General features: G+C 36.8%; 2 protein-coding genes across 2 annotated transcripts in view; both read left to right on the top strand.

Annotated features, from left to right (window-relative positions):
- Positions 1 to 3,268, top strand: part of LOC114466750 (inactive dipeptidyl peptidase 10) — a 41,784-nt gene extending 38,516 nt beyond the window's left edge. The window contains exons 23-25 of the mRNA XM_028452460.1: positions 146 to 204; positions 285 to 357; positions 971 to 3,268. Coding sequence (XP_028308261.1) covers positions 146 to 204; positions 285 to 357; positions 971 to 1,194 — 356 coding nt within the window. The 3' untranslated portion in view covers positions 1,195 to 3,268. The remainder of the gene's footprint in view (positions 1 to 145; positions 205 to 284; positions 358 to 970) is intronic.
- Positions 3,269 to 4,654: 1,386 nt separating this feature from the next.
- Positions 4,655 to 19,772, top strand: cs (citrate synthase). Its single transcript, XM_028452469.1, has 11 exons — positions 4,655 to 4,848; positions 11,816 to 11,866; positions 12,066 to 12,173; positions 12,562 to 12,627; positions 13,099 to 13,230; positions 14,255 to 14,443; positions 14,860 to 15,059; positions 15,410 to 15,539; positions 17,011 to 17,112; positions 17,182 to 17,391; positions 18,329 to 19,772. Exons 1-11 carry the CDS (start codon positions 4,798 to 4,800, stop codon positions 18,497 to 18,499), a joined length of 1,410 nt encoding a protein of 469 aa, XP_028308270.1. The 5' UTR covers positions 4,655 to 4,797; the 3' UTR covers positions 18,500 to 19,772.
- Positions 19,773 to 21,086: the final 1,314 nt, after the last annotated feature.

The following is a 21,086-nucleotide window of genomic DNA, read 5'->3' as shown; positions in this document are numbered from 1 at the left end:
AGATAAAATTGCAAGAATTTAGATTTACACAATCGCACAATCAGCAACAAACTCTAAAAACAGAAGGATAAGATTTTACACCTCAATTAACAAGTTCATTAACAATAGTGTATAGATAGAGATCATTATTTCCTTTTTTTTATAGCCGCTGCATTTGCAGAGCGATTCCTGGGTTTACCAGGGAAGGAGGAACACGCATACTCAGTAAGACTCTGAAGCTTTATGACCCAATGTCCACGTACTCTGTGATTAGTTCATAAAAAGAAGGCTTCATGTCTCCTCAGACGGCTTCACTGCTGGAGGAGGTGAACAAGCTGAAGGATGAGAACTTCCTGATTCTTCACGGAACTGCTGACGGTGCGTTTTTAGTTCACGTCAATATTAGCGCTTCTCACTTGGTTTGGCTCCAGGATTCACCATCGACACCTGATAAACGAGCTGTTAACCCAAACCAAGAAAATCATCCACTTAGAACAAACGTTTGGATGGAAATCTAATGAACATCATATTTTGTTCATAACTGTGCCACACATATTTATTTCTATTATTCATCCAAATGTGAAATTTAGAGAATAAAGTAGTCGTGTGTTTGCAAATACTAAAATCATCATGTTCTGAAAAAACCCTAGTTCTGAAATTTCAACAAGAAACCCAAATTCCCTTCACAATAAAAGCGCTGAATCTTTTTCTTGAATTTGTGGTCATTGCGTCCCACTGAAAATAGATCTGTACTCCACTTTATGGACCCCAACCTCCTGCTGACAGTGAATAACTTGTGTTAATTTTCTATGTTTGTGTCATAAACACGACAACATGTGTCTGTCTAAAATTCCATCAATATTATAAATGATCATCAGATTTTTTAACACATTAGTTCAGGTATGTGTAAAATAAGGATGTTTTGAGTTGGGGAGAACATGTGGAAGCTGTCTGAGGGTTAACACTTGTGTGTGTGTGTGTTGGTCCACAGCCAGGGTTCATTTCCAGCACAGCGCTGAGCTGCTGAGCCGGCTGGTGAAGGTGGAGGCGAACTACTCCCTACAGCTGTATCCAGACGAAGGCCACGAGCTGAGGGAGCCACGCAGCGTGCAACACTTCCAGAGAACTGTGGTCAACTACCTCCAAAGCTGCCTGAAGCACAGCGCCCTCCTGTACCTGGAGGAGGAGGAGGAGGACGAGGATGAAGACGACTGAGCTGAGACTCTTCTGATGAAGGACTCTAACTGGGACTGAAGGACGTCTCATCCATCCCACCCCCTCCCAGCAGGCACAGGAGCACACCCCAACATCTGGAACCATCCACGTACTGTAGAGCAGTTTGCACACATCAGGCAGTGACGTGTGGTCAGAAGAAAATACATATAATCATCAAATGTTGACATTTGTCTACTCAGCTATTTATTTTATTTTATTACATTGTTTTCTTTATTTAAGAATTGCATCTTTTTTCATTTCCTTTTCAAATATGGAGGCAAGACACATAAACATATATAATATTTTGAATACTTTATCTTGTTCCCTCACTTTCCTAAGTCTAATTCAGTGTTTCTCAAACTTTTTTGGCTCAAGTATGAAGTACCCCTGTTCTCTTGTTTCTAAATCCAAGTCCCCCCTTTGTCCAACTACAACATTTTGCTCAGAATACTATAAAAACAACAACCATAAGCATAATAATGGTAGGAATGACACATTTTAAAGAACCTAACTTTGTGAATAAGTGTAAAGAACCAGTATTTAGTGCCTCATGAATAGATTAGTTTTAATCCGTTTACCATTTAATTTCCACTTGTATTGTTAGTTCATGTTCTACTCAAGATCATCTTAATCATTATTATTATGATTGCCATTTTAAACTGAGAATATACATTTTAAAAGACCCATATTTTTCATGCTTTTATTTGTAAATTGACCACTCTCTCTTTCTTAAGTACCCCCTGTAGTGCCATCCCGTACCCCCATTTGAGAAACACTGGTCAAGTCGATGTCGAAGTTAATTTTGTCTTCTTTGTTAAATAATATGTCATAATATATATTATGATATATTCAGGGCTTCCGACAACATTTTTCAAGAAATTTACTTTGATTTCCTGACATGTTTAGACTGCCAACTGTCAGTCTTCCTCAGAGGCATCAGAGACATCTACAAATTGTTTTTATGTGTCCTCATGAGTTATTTGAGAGAACTCTCAAGTTGCCTAATATATATATATAATTTAATAAATGCCATAATCACTTACTCAGGCTTTTATTTCAGTGTATGTATCAGTAAAGCATATTTTTTCCCCATTTTAGTACAGATTTTATACAGAGATTACAGATGCACTTGGCCACATTAACATATCCCCTTCAAAATAAAAGCACAGGCTCTTCATAGCTGTGAACTTCACTGCACGTCACTGCATCCTGCTGCCACGTTTGTTTACACCTGAGCTTAGAAAGCTGCAGACTCTGCCTAAAAGTTTACAAAAAATAACAATAATCTGAATCATGCATGTCGTCATGGCTGCATGAGGTGAGTTTGTTTACATCACATTCTGTGTTTTTTTTTATACGCTTGGAACTATGACTGTGATGAGCCGGAATCACACTTTCAGGCTTTTTTGGAACACTCAGTATAGAGTTATTAGAGTTTGAGCTGCTTTCTAAATGAAATGACTACAATAATTTATTCAGAATGACAGATTTAGGCATTGCCAAAACTTGTGAAGCCACATTTCACGCACACTTCTAACTCCCATGGCTCAAATTGTTCATTTTACCTCCTAATGGTGTGTTTTCGGCTTTAAAACGGTGAAATAAAGTAGGCAAAAAAATGTGTCTAAATGTGCCAAATACATGGATTTTTTTATGTTTTCATTTGCAGAATGTAATTAAAAATATGCAACTTGGATTGCTACTCACACCTCGGACGATCAAAGTACACAACAATATTAGCACCAGCCGCTGTGAATATTAAAGCTGGACGTGGTGTGTGTTTGTTTTACACATCTTGACATTGTCAGCATTTGCTGTGAATTAAATGATTTCTTTGGACAAACGTCTCAGACATTTTTTCAGAATTTAATTTCAAACCATCGATCAGGTTGAGCTCCTTATTCTTCAATAGTGTCACCAAGGCAGGGCACGTGTATTTGTATCGCACATTTTTGTAGGAAAAGCTTGCAAAGTTTGTTAATGTGTAAATTCAAGATATTATACATTAATAATTAATCAGACAATAAACAGACACAATCTGATCAGTCAGTTTTACTTTAATAATGCACAGATATTTGGGGCAGAAATGAATCCATCATTTTGTATTTTTGTATGTTATTTTGTGTGTATTAAATGGATGCTTTGTGTCTTATGAGTCATTTTGTGTACATTTGTAGTCATTTTGTGTGTGTTTGTGAAATTTTGGACTCAAATTACAATAAAATTCATTTGACAAACATTTCCCAGAAGCTAAAATTTAGCAGTAAAACTGAAAAATAATGCAAATGCACAATGTTAACAGTGCACACAAATAGGTAACATATTATTGAACAAGGGTAAATAAAGAGGTGCAAAATTAGCAACAACAAAAAAATCACGAGTACACAGATATAAGTTGACTACAGACAGGGATTTTTCAGAAGCTCAACAGGAAATCATGAAAGGCTTGAATTGTAAACACATTTTTAATGTGTTATGATCTCTGTGTGAGATGAAATGTCCTAATAGGGTCACAGGGGAGAAGTAAACACAAAATAAGCGTGATGAAAACATCTGATCTATAAAAATTCACCAACTTATGCCGGGTTTATCTAGCATGGAGTTGACAAAGGGGCAAAATCCAGGAACAGCCTGTGCATCAAAGTACAGAGTAGATAAATACAAAGCCTGTGATCTGTTCCCACAGTCATTGTGGAGTGATAAGCTGCCTCTGCCTGTCATTAAAGCATTGGAGTTCATTTGTGTACACCTCATATTAAGAAAAAGATATTAAATGGATTGAATCATCATTAAACGTTAACTTGTTTTTCATGTAGAGAATCAGTAAATGAGTAAATAAATGGAAAAGGAGTGTAGTTGGGGTATGGTTCTTACTTTATTATACAGTACTGTATGTGTGTCCTTTGTGGTGTCCGATAGCAAAACAACATTAAGGACTTGGTAAAAACCACAGCTCAAAGATTTACGGCTGTTTTGTATATTCATGAAATTTTATACTACAAAGTAATACATTTGTTTGTGCAATGTTTTTTTTTTTTTATAAACAACCCTGAATGTTATATTTAACGTAGCAAACAGCACTGTAAAGCAGGAGTATCAAACATTTTGTTATTCAGAAGCCAGAAGTAGACTAGAATAATCATTATTATTGTTATTGAATATTATTTTTTAACCCTTTTTGTCTGTTATTATTAATTAAGTGTCATTTATGTGAAGCACTTTTGCTGCTATAATAACAAATGTTTCACCAAAATAAAATAAACAAAGGTATATCTTATATTTGTCTTCTTTCTTCTTATCCTAATTATGATTATTATTATTATTTAGTAATAATTATCTATTGTTTATACAATATACATTTTTTTTTATTATTGACGCTGTGGATATATAAAGCTCCTGGACAGACCGCGCCTCTTTGATGACGTCGCAGTATCATCGGGCCTATCGGCCAATCAGCACAGAGGATTGCTACAGGCCTGAATCCCTCTTCAACCTTCTTCCTTCGGAGGGGCACCTTCAACCCTTCAACCCTTCAGCCCGTCACCAGCCGCTAACTACGGCCTCTCACCGCTACCAGTGCACCCAGCGCCCCACACAGACACCATGTCGTTCCTGACCGTCAGCAGGCTAGCGCCCAAACTCTTAAATTCAAAGGTAAGGCGTTTTCTGCGCTTCAAGACGTTGACGTTTCCCGGTCTAGGCTAACTTTATGCTAGCTGGCTAACAGTATGCTAGTTTGTTAGTTAGTGACGTTAGCTCGTACGGCCCAGCTAAAACTTTACAATGACACAATAAACTGCATTTTAATTATGTTGTTTCTTTATTTTTGTACACATGTTATTTATGTGCTGTTTGGTGTTTTCTGTTGTCAATGGGGGACACGTTGGGCTCATGTCACCCTGGGTTTTGTCTTCACTTGTGCGTGTTGTCGTCCACGCTGGTTTTAGTTGTTCAGACGAACATGTCTGGTGTGCTTCTGTGAACATCGACATTGTTCTACTGTACAGAGACACCATGAGGGTTCCCAGACATCTTCACCCAGCGTTGCATTAATTCACCTCCACTGTTGACCTTCACCCAAAGAAACCGGCTCACCCTCGATTATCTCCGTCCCAGCTGGGCCCTTCATCCTAAAGTACAGATTAATTTAGTCTAACATCTTGTTCCACAACGTGTATTTAACATATATTAAAGTTTGAGTTCAATATTAAATATTATTCATAAAATTACAGACAGATGAAGTCAAGAAACCAAACAAAAACCCAATATTTTAAGAAATGTAATAATTTTAAACTTATTATGCACTTCATGATAGTGTCATATCAATTTAATCAAGTGAACACAACAAATTTTAAGCCCTTAGTAATAATGTAAGTTCATAGTTTTTTTTTTTTTTTTTTTTTTTTGCATTTGGCAATAATTAAAGTGTTTTATCACAATATTCCCAAAATAGCATAGAGACATATGAACTAAACAATCCTAATCAAGTTGATCAATTCTTTCTTTGGCATCATTTATTCAACAAATTTAGTTTTGTGTTACACAATATGCAATAAAATATTTCCCGTTAGGATAAAAATGGTAATTTCTTCTTTAGTTATTAACATCTAAATCAAGCCTTATAACACTTGCACGTGTTGTTATGACAGTGGACACTTTTTCTGAATCTTTGCCTTCATATATGTACCTGGATTTTCTAATATATAGTATAAATGTTTAGCACAATCAGTTGTTTGCCTTCTAAAATGTTTATTTTGCATCATTACATCACTCGTGCAATTAAAGACAACATGAATATTGTAGTTCAAATTAAATACAATTAGTGAATGCTTTTATACAGAAGTATATACAATTACCGACAAATTCTGCTTCTATTTGTGTAATTTCTTCTAAGATAAATATACAAAAATGTATTAATCATTTGATTCAATTTGTAATTATAGCAGCTGTTAATTTTATTTTGTTTATTTTTTTAAACATAAGTCGACGACGGCGACACATCTAGTTGGCAGCCATAACATTAGACGACATGAATAATCCATTGAACAAACAGTACCACAGATGTTCTGTTGAACAGGATCTTCACTCTGATGGGAATATTGTTGACACTTATTTTTCTTTTTTTTTTAAAAGCTGATTTATTTTAAGGTATTTTTTTTATTATTTTGAATTAATATTGCTAAATATTCCCTGACATGACGTGGTTTAAATGTCCGAAGGCATATTAGATCAACTTTGTCAAAAAAGGTGTCAATAAACAAAGACGCATATTATATTTAATATAAATTCATGTAATTGTTTTATTATGCCTTGTGCTTATTTTATAACCATTATTTGTTGACCAAAGTCCTGAAATATTCCTACTGGCTCAAATAAAGACTGAATTATTTTGGAAAATAATCAGATTGGATTCCTCCATCCCAATATTGCAATTTAATGTGATTATTTTTAATAATATATAAATAATAATAGTGAATGAAATGAATACATTTTCTCATATTGCGATATCGCCCATTAATTGCTTTAGCTCAGATCTTGTCATACAAGTAAATGTTTAATTTGAATCCCGGCTACTTTATGTGAATTTGGTTGTTTTTTACGGTTATTGAAGAGCGTGAATAGTTTCTTGTGCTTGTTGTTGTTGTTGACCTTTCTCTGACCCATTGTCTTACTCCTGTGACCTCTGAATGGATGAGTCACACTCAGCTGACCTTTGACCCACTGCTGGGTATTGTTCGCTCCATAGAAACACTGAGCCTCTTAAAAATAACAATATCCTTTTTAAATCACATCTACAAACAAAGAAATCTATTTGAGGTAGCTATTTTTGGAAGATAAGATTGTTTTTACTTAGAAACAAAGAGATCGGTGCTATCTTAATCATGTGCTGCAAAAATAATTTAGTTAAAATGTATTTGTGAAAACTTTTGCTTGGATAAAGTTGTTTCATTGTGTCCTTTCATTTTTGTAGTTGTATCTTATTTTGCTTTAGGTATATCTTGAATTTGAATTTATTGATTATAATTAAAAGGGACAATGCACATTAATGAACAGACACACTGTAAATGAGCCAGATTTAGCCAAAAGAGACTAGTAGAATGTACTTTAGTTTCAGTTACAAGTTTATATAATATAAATGTGCATTGCTTTTCAAACAATCAAATATTTATGAGGATTCTAGAAACAGTCGAAAAGACAAAGAATAAATGTAGTAAGACAATATGTTTAAAAAAAAAAAATATATATATATATATATATATATATATATATATATATATATAATTGGCTAAGATATTCAGGTATGAAGTAGGCAATTAATTTAGAATATGTAAAATAAATACACAAAGAAAATAGTGTAGATAAACTGTGAGGTTGTTGGTCAAAAGTCAGGACATATTTAATGATCCTCAGTTTTTGTTTCCCAATAATTATCTTTTAGACAAACTTTTTTTTAAAAGATTGAAATAAGTTTTACTTGCTATCACCTTTAGATGTACCATTGAATATCAGATAATACTAATAAACACATAAAGGAAGCAGCTTGTATTCTGTGCTGTGTTCAATCCTGTCAGTTTAGTCAAATCAATAACTGCAAGTCTGTGCATGTGTTTATAGGACAGATTTGTGTGTTTGGAGCTTGTGGGGGGAGGGCAGGAGATCTTCAGCTCTGTGCTTTAAATCTGTTTAGGAAAACTCAAAAATAATAATAAAGAAGTGAAGTTGGCAAAGCATAGACGATAAATAAAAGAAACTGGGAATATACAATATTTAGAGGAAAAGGTCATTTAATTGAAAATTTAAGCTGTGTAATGGTAGTTTAAAAGCAAACAGCTAAACTATTGTAAAAAAAGTAGAGCATATCTAAATATAATAGTGCATATAGGAGTTCTGTTGACTGCCTTGTTTGCATGAACATTAAGAAAAGTCTTCTCTGTAAAAGTTAATTTAGAGTTAACAGTTTATTTTCTGATAATATTGAGAGGTTTGTTCTTTTTTTTGGTGTTAATAATCATGTTGAAGGTGAGCCAATATGAGGAATATATATTGTACTCGTTTGAACTTCTGACTGCGGGCTATTGTACTTAAGTGTCACACTCACCTTGTGATCAAACTGGCTCCACAGACTTCTAACTAAGCAGTTTTTGTGTTTTTACAACAAGTTTGTCTCCCAGCTACAGCTGAGGATCATGGGATACAAACCTATGGTGTTGGCTTTGTCAGTCAATATAGGGTTTACATTTGAATTATGTCCGTTTGGAAACTTGGTAAAATCTCACCGTTTATTTTTTTTACAACAGCATCATATGATGGACAGAATTGCTTGAATGTAGTTTCACTGTAAAATCATTCTTTTATTGATTTAACTCAGGGGTGTGTTTATGCAAAACTAAGAAAAAATCCAAGAAAACTAAGATGAATGTTTTGTAATTAATCATATTTTATCTGTAGGGCCTCAGATTTTCAGTGATCTCGGAAATTACAGAATTCACTTGGAAAAACCAGAATGGCAATATAATAAAATTATTTTTTTAAACTAAATCAAGTATAGGGCCTCTGATCAAGTAAAACAAACTAAATAATTCATGTTCTGAAACATTTTTCTTTATTTAAAATCGACCCCAACATGACGATATATGACAATATTACATTAGAAGCGGAAAACTGGTGACAAAATGTTTAGAAAGTGACACAAATATAGAATAGAATACGATTCGATATTAATATTGATTTCATATCAGCCTGAAAACAGATATCGGATTAAAATGTCCGTTTTCCCCCCCAATTCATTTATTATATATTTTCTATTGTATTGTAATTGTAGAATACCGTAGCTATTATGCTGAAGGTTAAAATACAGTATATGTACTCAATTGGTTAATAATAAATAGGTCAGTTTTTCTCATACTTACTGTTGCTGACTGTTCTCTGTTTGACTAACATCACTTGATCAAGGCTTTTCTAACATTCCACACTACAAAATAAGTCAATTTTTTTTGTATTAAAAAAAAAGTAATAAAAGTATGTATATTCATGCTGATATCGTATTGGATCAATATTGATATTGGCCGATACGCAAGGCTGCAATATTGGTATCATATCGGAAATGAAAAAGTTGTATCGGGACATCCCAAACACCTTTATTGATCCCCAGAGGGGAAATTGACATTTGCAGCAACACAATATAAGCAGAGCATAAGAACAAAAATAAATGCTAACATAGGATAATAGTGTAAAATGTGGTATATAAATTAGAAAAACAACAGCAGAAAGAAAGCAACAAATGTGCAAATGACAATTGAAAAAAGTCCAATTCTCAAATTCTGCCAATAATCCCGTTCAAAAATCTCTCACTATGTGTAACGGATCGACTAGTGATCGTGTTGTCCTGTGACGGAAAATACATGCAGAGCTTCATTTGAAGTGTGTTTTTATTGTGTTGGTTCAGATTATTCTGACTGCGTTCAAATGTGAAAAGGCTCTGGTGCAAAGACGGGTTTAGCTGCTGGTGTGTTAGCTGAACTGGTGACCAGTTTAGATGGTGACACGTCACAGCAGATGCATTAAATCTCATACAGTGTGGGATTTAATGTAAAACGAGAGGGTGATTCTCCGGTATTTGATCATTTTAATGTTTGTTTGCTTTAGCTGCGTCTCAATGGGTTTTGCGTGCTAACTGCTGCTAAAGTCTGACTATATTTAAACCCTGAGCTGTTACATAATCACTCCCTCTGCTGCATCTAATGACACAAGCCTTTACCTTTTGTCTTTATAACCCTGTAGTCGTTTTTTATTTTTTACTCAACACAGTGGTGGTTTTGGCGGGCGAGGCTCTCAGGCATCTGTTCAGATTACATTTTTGCACTGAAGTCTTCTTTCTGTGACAGTAGCTGCTGCGTCTGAGCTCTCATTAAGATTACCATCCTCCACTGACAGAACCTGAGCCAGAGGTTTTGTAATCTGGTACATCCCATCGTCTTCTCCCAGTTTACCCGCCAATCCCAGGCTGAGGAGTCACTGTGACACACTGAGTGATTTTTCTTTTTTTTATTAATTTCAATTCAACTTTATTCATATAGCGCAAATTACAACAGTCATCTCAAAGCACTATCAAAATATAAAATTCATAATAAGATGGAAAAAAACCCCAACAACATCCACATGAACAAGAATTTAGTGACAGTGGGAAGAAACGACTTCCTTTTAACAGGGAGAAATCCAACATTGATTTAATCACAGGCCTGATAGACCTTTATGGGGTAAAATGAAATATTTCAAAAAGCAATAACTTACAACTGGGATTTGGTTAAAGATTTTTTATTTCCGTTTTGTAGGAACTTGATAAAGTGAGAAGAAAAAAAACTCTAAACATGATCACATAAAGGAAGGAGGAAGAATTTGTTGCATAACACAAAATATTAGTTTAGTGGCATGAGTTAAAGGAAAAATGTGTCCCTTAACAACTGTTAATTTTTAGATTTTCAGTTTTAAATTAGCTGTAAGTGACGGTTAAAAGCATACATTGGACAAAGATGATGTGGTCATGAGGAATGCCGCAACAGCACAGGCCAGGAGTGGCTCGTTGTGCAAACTTGTGCTTTGACAAGAACTGGAATGGTTGTGTGTCTCTGGCACACCAGTTAAGTGTTTATATGAGCCGTGACGAACTTCCACGACTTGTGAAAGTTCAGTTTTATTTCTTCAGCAGCTAATGGAGTCAGTTTATCACATGGAGTGACTCCAACAGAGGTCACGTTACGGTGAAAATCACTTTAAGTAACACTTCCAATACCATATCAATACTGCAGCCTTGATTATTGGCCATGACTAATAATGATCTGATTCGATAGCAGTGTGAATCATACATACTTTTATCACTTATTTGACATGTGGAATGTTGGTAAGTTTTGATCAAAGGATTTTACTTCTACGTCTTTTCATACTTTTAACCTTAAACAGAATAATATTCTACAATTAAATAGAATGAATGAAAAAATAAATAAATGAAAAGACCCTTAAATTAAAAAATAAAATAAAATAATGTTTTAAATGCAGATTGATAATTATTTATTTTTTTGGGCTGATAATGGACCAATTATTACATCAGTGTTATCACAACAAAAACTCCCTTTCACAGCACTTCCTTTGTGTTCCTTCCACAGGATGTATCTTATTTTAGTGTGTTTATGTGTATTATTAAAAACTAAATTTAAAACCAGAGGAGACCTGGCGTTCCAGGCTGTAGCTCCCAGACTTTCAGGGAGCTCAACTGTGTGGACACTTTTAAAAAAACTGCTGAAGACTATACTTTACAGTAAAGCTTTTAGTTACTGGATTTTAATTTATATTTATCCTTAAATGTTGCTGTTCTTATGATGTTTATGCACTCTTGTTTTATTATTCTATTGTGTTGCACTTGTACTTTTACCACGACTCTGTACAGCACTTTGTGATTTTATCTGCAAAAAGCGCTTTATAAATAAACTACTTAGCTACTTACTTACTTACTTACTATTATGTTTTTTTTTTTTTTTTTTTTCTTTTTGCGTTCCTTTAAATTTTATGTGAAGACAATAAAATAAACATTGACTGATCTTATTATGTGTCTGCTTTTATTCCACAGAGTGCCACTTGCTTTTTTGTGGCAAGTCGAAGTGCCAGCGCATCCACAACAGTGAGTACATGAAAATAAATCATAAATCAATAAAGTATTGTTCTGTCTAATGGCCCATTCTACCACACCGTTACGTTAGAGATCAAATGTGAAGATTCTGTCCTTTCTACTGACAGAACATGTTTACACTAGAAACTCTTTACCTGTGCTTGATATGAAATAATGCTCAACTGATACAATATTTCATATTTTTTGACAGAATCTTAAGGATATTTTGGCAGATCTTATCCCCAAAGAACAGACCAGGATCAAGAACTTCAAACAGCAGTACGGGAAAACCAACATAGGGCAGATCAACGTGGACATGGTGAGTGCGTTTGTCATAAATTCACTCTGAGTCATCGATCCATACTAACGCTAATCAGTCACAAACGATCCGTCTCAGCCTGTCTGGCTTTGTTTTCCCGGGTCAACTTACTGTGAGGTCACAATATGGACACACACACACGCACACGCACACGCACACACACACACACACACACACACACACACACACACACACACAGTAAACACTGTATAGATCACTGCCTTCTTATCCCCCCCAAAAATTTGTATTTTTTGGGGGGAAAGAGAAAAAGTTATTTCAGAAGGTAATGTGGCTTTTTAGCATATAAAGGATTGCACTATTCCTGTTTCCCTGCACACACTTCCTGTGGGCCAGTTTTCAGAGTGCTTGTCTTGTTCCTGTGCTGCAGGTTTATGGAGGAATGAGAGGAATGAAAGGCCTGGTGTATGAAACCTCTGTGTTGGATCCTGACGAGGTGAGTGTTGGAGCTAAACTGATATGACTTCACTTTATTGCTGCTTTTTACGCCATGTCAGCAGATTGTGAGTGTAAGTGAGTAGATCAGAGGCCATTGAGTCGACCTACGGGAACCTCCCCCCCAAACCTTTTAATCCAACAACTTTTAAATTACACCATTTATATTTAAATGATTTGTAAGTTTTCTGCTATCTGCTGTTAATTTTTTGTTGCGTTATAGTCTTACTAATCCAAGGAAAATGAATAATTGCAGTTATTTTGATTGAATAATTACACATAATGTGTTCACATTTATGTGCGACACCCCTGGCTGAAACGCTCGATGGGATCCAGTTTGAGAAGCACTTCGCTTGATTGCTTTCAGTTTGTTTCATCTTGCTGGCACAGCAAAAATGTTAACAGAAGGTAAATCAGCAGCTCTGCATCATTACATTTTGTGGGTTTTTTTGCCCCTCTTTTGGACTCACAGGGCATTCGCTTCAGAGGTTACAGCATCCCTGAGTGTCAGAAGCTGCTGCCTAAGGTGCCGGGAGGGGAGGAGCCTCTGCCTGAAGGCCTCTTCTGGCTGCTGGTCACAGGACAGATTCCCACTGAGGAGCAGGTGAGACGGAGGACGAGCATAAGTTCAAGTATTATATGAAGATTTTAAACGGTGTGTAGCTACATAGTGGTTGGATATGAACTCGTACTGTAAATAAGAAAACATTTATTCAGACACAAAGTGGTGAATGTGGTAAATGTATTCATCTAATTTGCACAATGTGATGTCACGAAAAGGTCGCCATATTGGATTATACAATTTTTTTTGTGAAATGTCTTTAAACACCTACAAAACCACCTTAGAATCACTAAGCATACGACAGAAAAGAGCCATTTGTCTAGTAAACAATGTAGGATATTATGAACACACCTGAATATACACAATATACTGTTTCACAGTACATTGGTGTTCACACACCTGAAAGTTGAGGGAAACTGCACTGATTGGCTCCATTCCACGATATCACACCTCATACCACAGAATCATCTCATAACAAACTTATGAGACATAAAATAATGACATTTGTCGTCCTTGTTTGAGGAGGAGGAAAATGAGGACAAAAATAGTGTTGGTGTTATCACAGCCCACCCGCCCCATTTCCCCAAACTCTCATAGCTCTGTCTGTCTGTCTGTCTGTCTGTCTGTCTGTCTGTCTGTCTGTCTGTGCCCCACTTTACATCGCAGAAAGAAAACGTGCCGACATTTAGAAAAAGATTGTTTGTTGATGTCATGAAATTAGCAGGAATAATGAGGTTTCAACATGTTTAGTGGGTGGACAGTTTGAAAACTGCAACAACAGTTTATAAAGGTGTGTCATTTAATGTAATAAACTCCACACTGTGGCAGTGTCTGCTGGAGGACGTGACTCCAGATTAATGTCCACTTTTATGCTTTTATGACTAAGACAAAGTGTCTGCGACATTTTTACTGCTGCTTGTTGTTTTTCTGTCAGGTCATTAGAGGACAGTCTGATTCTGCTTCTTAAAACATTTTTTTCACACACACGTGCTTCGACTGGATGCTGCTTTTCTTCATTCAGCTGATTTCATGCCCTCATTGAGTTCTTCCTGTCCCTGCCCTGTAGGTGAACTGGGTTTCCAAAGAGTGGGCCAAACGAGCAGCCCTGCCCTCCCACGTTGTCACCATGTTGGACAACTTTCCCACAAACCTGCACCCGATGTCTCAGTTCAGTGCTGCAATCACAGCTCTGAACAGCGAGAGCAGCTTCGCGCGGGCCTATTCAGAGGGAGTCCACAAGACCAAGTACTGGGAGGTGAGTGTTCATCAGAGACCTGAGACCTTATAGACTCCCAAACATCTAGAACTAGAAATATACACAAAATAACTCCAAAAACACAGAAAATGACTCCCAAACACCAAGAAAGTACATAAAAATACACAGAAAACACACAAACACAGAAAATGACTCGCACAAACACACAACTCAACAAAAATACAAGAAATGAGTCTTAAACACATAGAACGCCTTGGAAAATACATAAAATAAATAGAAAAACCACAATATTAATGTGTAAAGTCCACATTAGTGTCAACAACAAACTGTCAAGAAAAAACGAGCGTCACTATTTAATAAATCCAAAATTAAGGAAAGAATGTTAATCGTATTAAACTCCTGCTAATGGTTAAAGTCGTGCTGACTTTGCACTTTTTCTTGTACACTTTTTTCAGTTTGTGTATGAAGACTCTATGGACTTGATCGCTAAGCTGCCCTGCATCGCCGCCAAGATCTACCGCAACCTTTACCGCGAAGGCAGCAGCATCGGCGCCATCGACTCCAACCTGGACTGGTCCCACAACTTCACCAACATGCTGGGCTACAGCGACGCCCAGTTCACCGAGCTGATGCGTCTCTACCTCACCATCCACAGGTCTGCTTTCTGACCACAGCCCGAAACGACTTTAAAGAAAATCCATTAATGTATTTACACAATTTTACAAACTCGGAAACTGACCACATTTCACATTTGTAGGGTATAAGCACTTTATAATATATACGTTAATGGAAAATGAAGGTCTTACAAATGCCAAACTTAATGATTCCTTATTTCTAATCAATGTAGTCGCAACACTTTGATTAAACCAAACTTGTTCAGCGTCCAAAGAGTCTCACTGTAGCTCCAGTCGTACATTTGTTCTGACTGAAATCAAAGCTAACATTTTGAAACGTTTAACAGATTAGTTTTTGATGTTAATGTGTTTTTGTTTTTGTCGCCTTCAGTGATCACGAAGGAGGAAATGTCAGCGCTCACACTAGTCACCTGGTGGGCAGCGCCCTGTCCGACCCCTACCTGTCCTTCAGCGCCGCCATGAACGGCCTGGCCGGCCCCCTGCACGGCCTGGCCAATCAGGTTAGTGTTTTTATTTACAAGATTCTGAGGCCATTATGACACATACTGGTGACATGTTTGATCTACAAAGACCAGTTTACAGTCCTCAGTGTTTCCACTTCACTGCTGGTTCTTTAAAGTATTAATGACTGTTTTTCAGCCTCGTTGGTTCTTCAAACTGTCACACTTTCCTCAGAGGAAATGCTCCATCTGTTTGGTTAGCAGCTCATCATAGATCAGACATTAAACAGCAGCAGGTTTTTACACAGTGTTTGACAGCAAAGCTACGCAGATGTGTTGTTAGTCCCAAAAGAGCTAACAGTGTCACTACAACAGCAGCTAATGTGGGACACTTGCAGCTTTCTCTAGTTATGACTTTATTTCAGAAGTTTGAGGCTAAAAAGGCAAAATTTGACTCTTCAATCGTCTTCTTGTTGATCACCTGAACCAGGCATGGGCAACTGGTGGCAAATAGTGACTCCAAATACGCAAAGTAACAAAAAATAAATACATTCTAGAAGTATTAGAAAAATAATCAAAACAGAAGAAAAAAACACTTTACAAATACAGGAAAATGTAGAAAATAACAACAAAACTAACCAAATTCCTTCAGTTGTCATTTGCACATTTGCTGTTGTTGTTTTTTAATGAATATTTATTTATTTTTCTCATTTATGTCTGACCTACAGTCGTACATTTTGCGCTATTATGCTATGTGGATATTTTTTTTTTGTATTTATTGTCTGCTATTCTGTTGTGTTGCTACAACATGTGAATATCTGAGGTGTATTTCATTCTATCCTCAAAACACAAAATGAGTATACATAACGACAAAAATACACAAAATGATAACAAAAATATAGCAGGAATAGGATTGAGGTTAAAAGGCTTCGCTTAAAGAGAAATTGAGAGTTTGAAGCTCTGAAACTTTTCTGTTGGGGGGTGTGGGGGGAAGACAAAACACCCAGACTCAAAGAATGTAGTCGGTGCATGTGAAGGAAACAGGACACACTACCTGTTCATCTATAATCCCATCAGCTCTTTCAATGTTCATTAAAAATAATGACAAAATTCTTGGTAGATTATGATTGGAAAATATAAAATTTTTATCTCAAAATAAAAAAATTTACAGCATTTTTGCTGAATTTTGCTTTCATACAAACAAATCAATGTAAAAATAATATTTTGAAACATTAGTTCTTCTGACGAAGCCAAAAAATCATGAATTGTCTTTTAAACGCTGCGCTATGTTGCTGCGCAGCAGATATGACACTTTGAACCCTAATGCTCTTACGTAACAAAGGATTTTGTTTTTTATCTTAAAGATATGAGCAACGAGGCTCATTGTCGTGCACTGTTGTAATAATTCAGGGGTGTCAAACTCATTCTGGTTTAAGGGTCACTTTCACACCAGTTTAAAGGTCGTACTGGATAAACAAAAACACCGAGAACCTGTTGAGCATTCACATGTTGTTTGTGCTTCGTGGTGCAGGAGGTGCTGGTGTGGCTCACGTCTCTGCAGAAGGAGCTGGGAGGGGAGGTGTCTGACGAGAAGATGAGGGATTACATCTGGAACACACTGAAGTCAGGACGGGTAAGGATGGATCTGAGCTGCTGCTGTTTCCTCCTGATGGAGCAGGATGACGATGTCCTCCTGTCGTAGGTGGTTCCCGGATACGGCCACGCCGTCCTGAGGAAGACTGACCCTCGTTACACGTGCCAGCGCGATTTCGCCCTCAAACATCTGCCCAACGATCCCATGTTCAAGATGGTGGCTCAGCTTTACAAGATCGTCCCCAACGTGCTGCTGGAGCAGGGAAAGGCCAAGAACCCGTGGCCCAACGTGGACGCCCACAGCGGCGTGCTGCTGCAGGTTAGTGCACGCACACATCTGTGCAAGTCACGCTTTTCTGCCTTTCTTTAAAAACATTTACATAATCAGGATGATTAGGCTTTTTAGCCTCAGATGAAGGAACAATTTAGATTTCCAACTATGTTTGGATGTAGTTGATTTTAATTTTGAAAAATATGACACTGGGATGACGAATTTCCCAAATCCCATTTCAGAGTTGACTCCTCTATTTTATCATTTCTGCCTTTTTAGAAACATTGCCATTTAACCTCTGAAATCGTAACAAATATGCTAAATAGAGAAGAGTCGACTATTGTTATATTATTATACATTTATTTGTTTTCGATGATTTACAAAATTGGGATGGTTACGCTGAAATCACGTGGGATTCCGTTAGCCACAATGCTTACCTTTCAGCCACCTGTTCAACTTGAAAAATCCAATTTAAATAAATTTTGTCCAAAAACATTTATTTGTGAAACCTTTTAATTACCGCCAACCAGATAATTACCCTCATGTGATTTAATGCTTCTGCTGCACCGAGTCACCAGGTAAACTGATCACCAGTTCAGCTAATACACCTTCAGCTAAACCTGACATTTGAATGCAGTCTTAATAATGTGAACCAACACATTAAAAACACACTTTTGCATTAATTTACAGTCACAGGATAACATGATCACTAGTTGAACCTAAACACGTAACATGAAGTTTTGAACGAGATTATTGGTGGATTTGTCCATTTATCACACTTTCTGTGTAAATGATTGATATTGTCCTAAAACATGCATGTGAGGCATTTCTGTGTCATTTTGGGCTTGTTTTAAATAAAGAGAGAGAAAAAAACATCAAATTTAATTTTTAGTGTCAGAATGTTTTTTTCTGTCCATTTTCCACAATCCATGAGAATCATAGGTGATGAAAGGAGGAAGCTATAGTTTTTTGCTCTATGTTGCAGTATTATGGGATGACGGAGATGAACTACTACACTGTTCTGTTTGGCGTTTCCCGCGCTCTGGGCGTGTTGGCCCAGCTGGTGTGGAGCAGAGCGCTGGGGTTCCCCCTGGAGCGCCCCAAGTCCATGAGCACGGACGGACTGATGACGCTGGTGGGGGCCAAGTCGGGCTGAGGCCGATGCCCACAGGAGGCGGAGTCGGCCAAAGTCCACCCTCCTGTCCTCCATAAGCACCCGGGATTCAAAGAGACAGTACGCTTTTAATGTGGTTTGACACGAGAAGGGCCTTTCTCACACACACACACACACACACACACACACACACACACACACACGTTCCCCATCGTAGGCCCAGTATTCCCAGCTGTCAGTCTCTCATCCAAAGGGAAATGTGGGAGTGAACAGGAGATGTTTAGTGTTTGACTGTCACTCCCACTAACGAACACTCCACTTTAGACTAATGAAGGTCCACACCAGTTAAACCAGTAACTACCCAAAAAAACTGTTAAAAGATGCTGCCCCTTTAAATCTTTATTTTCTAACATTTTTTTTCTGTCCAGAGTCGACCTGAAACATCTCTACGATCAAACAACTGTTTTCATCCTGTTTTTTCTTCTGAACAGTAAACAATCAGTGTGTGTGTGTGTGCGCGCTAATGTGTAGAGCAACGGGCAGTGGCGTTTCCATCCATCCTGGAGAGCGAGCTTAAACGGAAAAGCATGGGACATTAGGGTGAAAGCTTTGTGTTAGATTTGTTTTTGTCTTTTTGAGATTGTACTGGTTCCATCCACTGGGTGGCACCAAAAAACATCAACTACTCCGACAAAGCACTTGCTCGATTGCGTTCCCTGATCAGTAGTAGCTGTAGAATCCCCCTCCCTGGTTGGCTGAGTTTGTTTGTTTTTGTTTGTATTTTGTATAAAAACGTATAATACTTAGCTTCTGATGTTGTGCTTTTATTTATACGTTGTGTATATAGGTATATATATATATCTGTATAGGTTGAATGTAGGAGCGGCGTGCGATCACACACCTGTAATAACCACAAAGGTTTCGCAGTTTGACCACTGAACAAAGAGCTGCAGCTATCTCGTGTACATGCACCAATGGTCGCCTGGCTCTGGGCTCTTTTTATTCTTTTTTGTAGCTCTTTAGCTTCAACCGTTAACGCTCGCTCTCAAGACGCCGTCGGCTCTGCACTCCATTTTTTCCCCCTTTCTTTGTCATCTGTTTGATTTTGTCTTTCTTCTTCAGGTGTCTTTAGTTTGGTGTGAACGTGTGGGTTAGACCGTGAGTGACTGGTGTTTTGATCGTAGAGGCGGGTGAAGATCGTACTCTGAGTTCATGGGAAATGAAGGGGCTGGATGGGTCGAAAGGGCAAAAAAAAAGCCTGAGAATTACTGGAAAACCTTAAGAAAAAACGGAAAAATAAAGGTTTTTAATAACAGCTGTTTAGTCTCTTTCTTTGGTTGGAATTTGAACTGCGCATGTAGTGGATGATCTGTTCAGAAACTTCACACAGGCCACTAACGTACTATCTACTACAAACTCTGAGTGTACACTGTCTACTATAGACTATAGCAGTGATCTGCAACCTTTACTCTCAAAGGAGCCATTTTGCCTCATCTCACCTGGATTAAAGTCCTCCTGGAGCCGGAAAAAAAAACCTTCTCAATGAAGACAATACAGTGAATGAAATTCTATACAGTTAAAATGACATAGAATGTTTGATTTCATGATTTGATTTATATTGATCATGTAAATGGCAACTTAAAAACAGATTAAAATAAAATGAAATAAATTAACATCAAGAAATAACAACTAAACAGTATCTTGCATCTTCAAATTCTTACACATCTCAGTTTACATGAACACAATGTTATATAAAGAAAATGATTTTTAGTTAATGTATTTAAAGGGCTACAAATAGTAACTTGAAGTTTGATAACACATGATCATGTGATCAACACATGCTAATTTCTCATTTCTTTCCACACATAAAACATACATATTTAACCTGTACATTGGTGGTTAAATGAATCTGTCCCCACATTATTAAAATCTCTGTTTTCTTCCAGAATAGTGTTTTTGTTGGTTTAGTTATTTTATCAGGGATTTAAAACTTGAGGTTAGTCACAGGTGCAGGAAAGTTGATCTGTAGATGTTGCAGGAAGTGAAGTAGGAAGGTGCTGAGTCATTGCACAATGTGATTTATTTTTAGGTTAACAAATTGTTGTATCTTGATTTTATTTGTCATTAATCAATAATAGCCTCTGTTGGAAAATAACAACTCTTTATTTCAATAGGTTTTTTTTAAAGCTATAGGGAGCCACATGAGGCTCCAGACCCCTGGACTATAGTATGATAGGATGGTGAGCGTTCCCACTGAACTATACTCCCAAATTTCTCAAGCTGCATTTAGAACCTCCAGCGTTAAAAACCTTGTTCACACTGAGGCTAAATATCTCTGATTTTCCACCTTTACTTTGAAAGTTCTGAAAACATTTGAAGTGAGAAAGTCACCAAGTAGAATATCAACATGTGCTCATTTGTTTTTACTAAATTTGCAAAAAGGTGTTTAAAATCTACAATTTTAAGTTAAAAATAAAATGACTTTTCCCATTCTGATTTTATATTTTTGTCTATTTTAGGTCAATTCTGATATCAGACATCACAATACATTGGCATTGCCATGAATCTGACGTTACGGTTCACCAATTGCATGTCACGATACTAGACAATACGATATATCGTATACCCA

The sequence above is a fragment of the Gouania willdenowi genome, chromosome 7, assembly GCF_900634775.1.
Source record: "Gouania willdenowi chromosome 7, fGouWil2.1, whole genome shotgun sequence".
NCBI lineage: Eukaryota > Metazoa > Chordata > Actinopteri > Blenniiformes > Gobiesocidae > Gouania > Gouania willdenowi.
The sequence above is the reverse complement of the archived record's forward strand: the minus strand, read 5'-3'. Positions and strand labels throughout refer to the sequence as shown.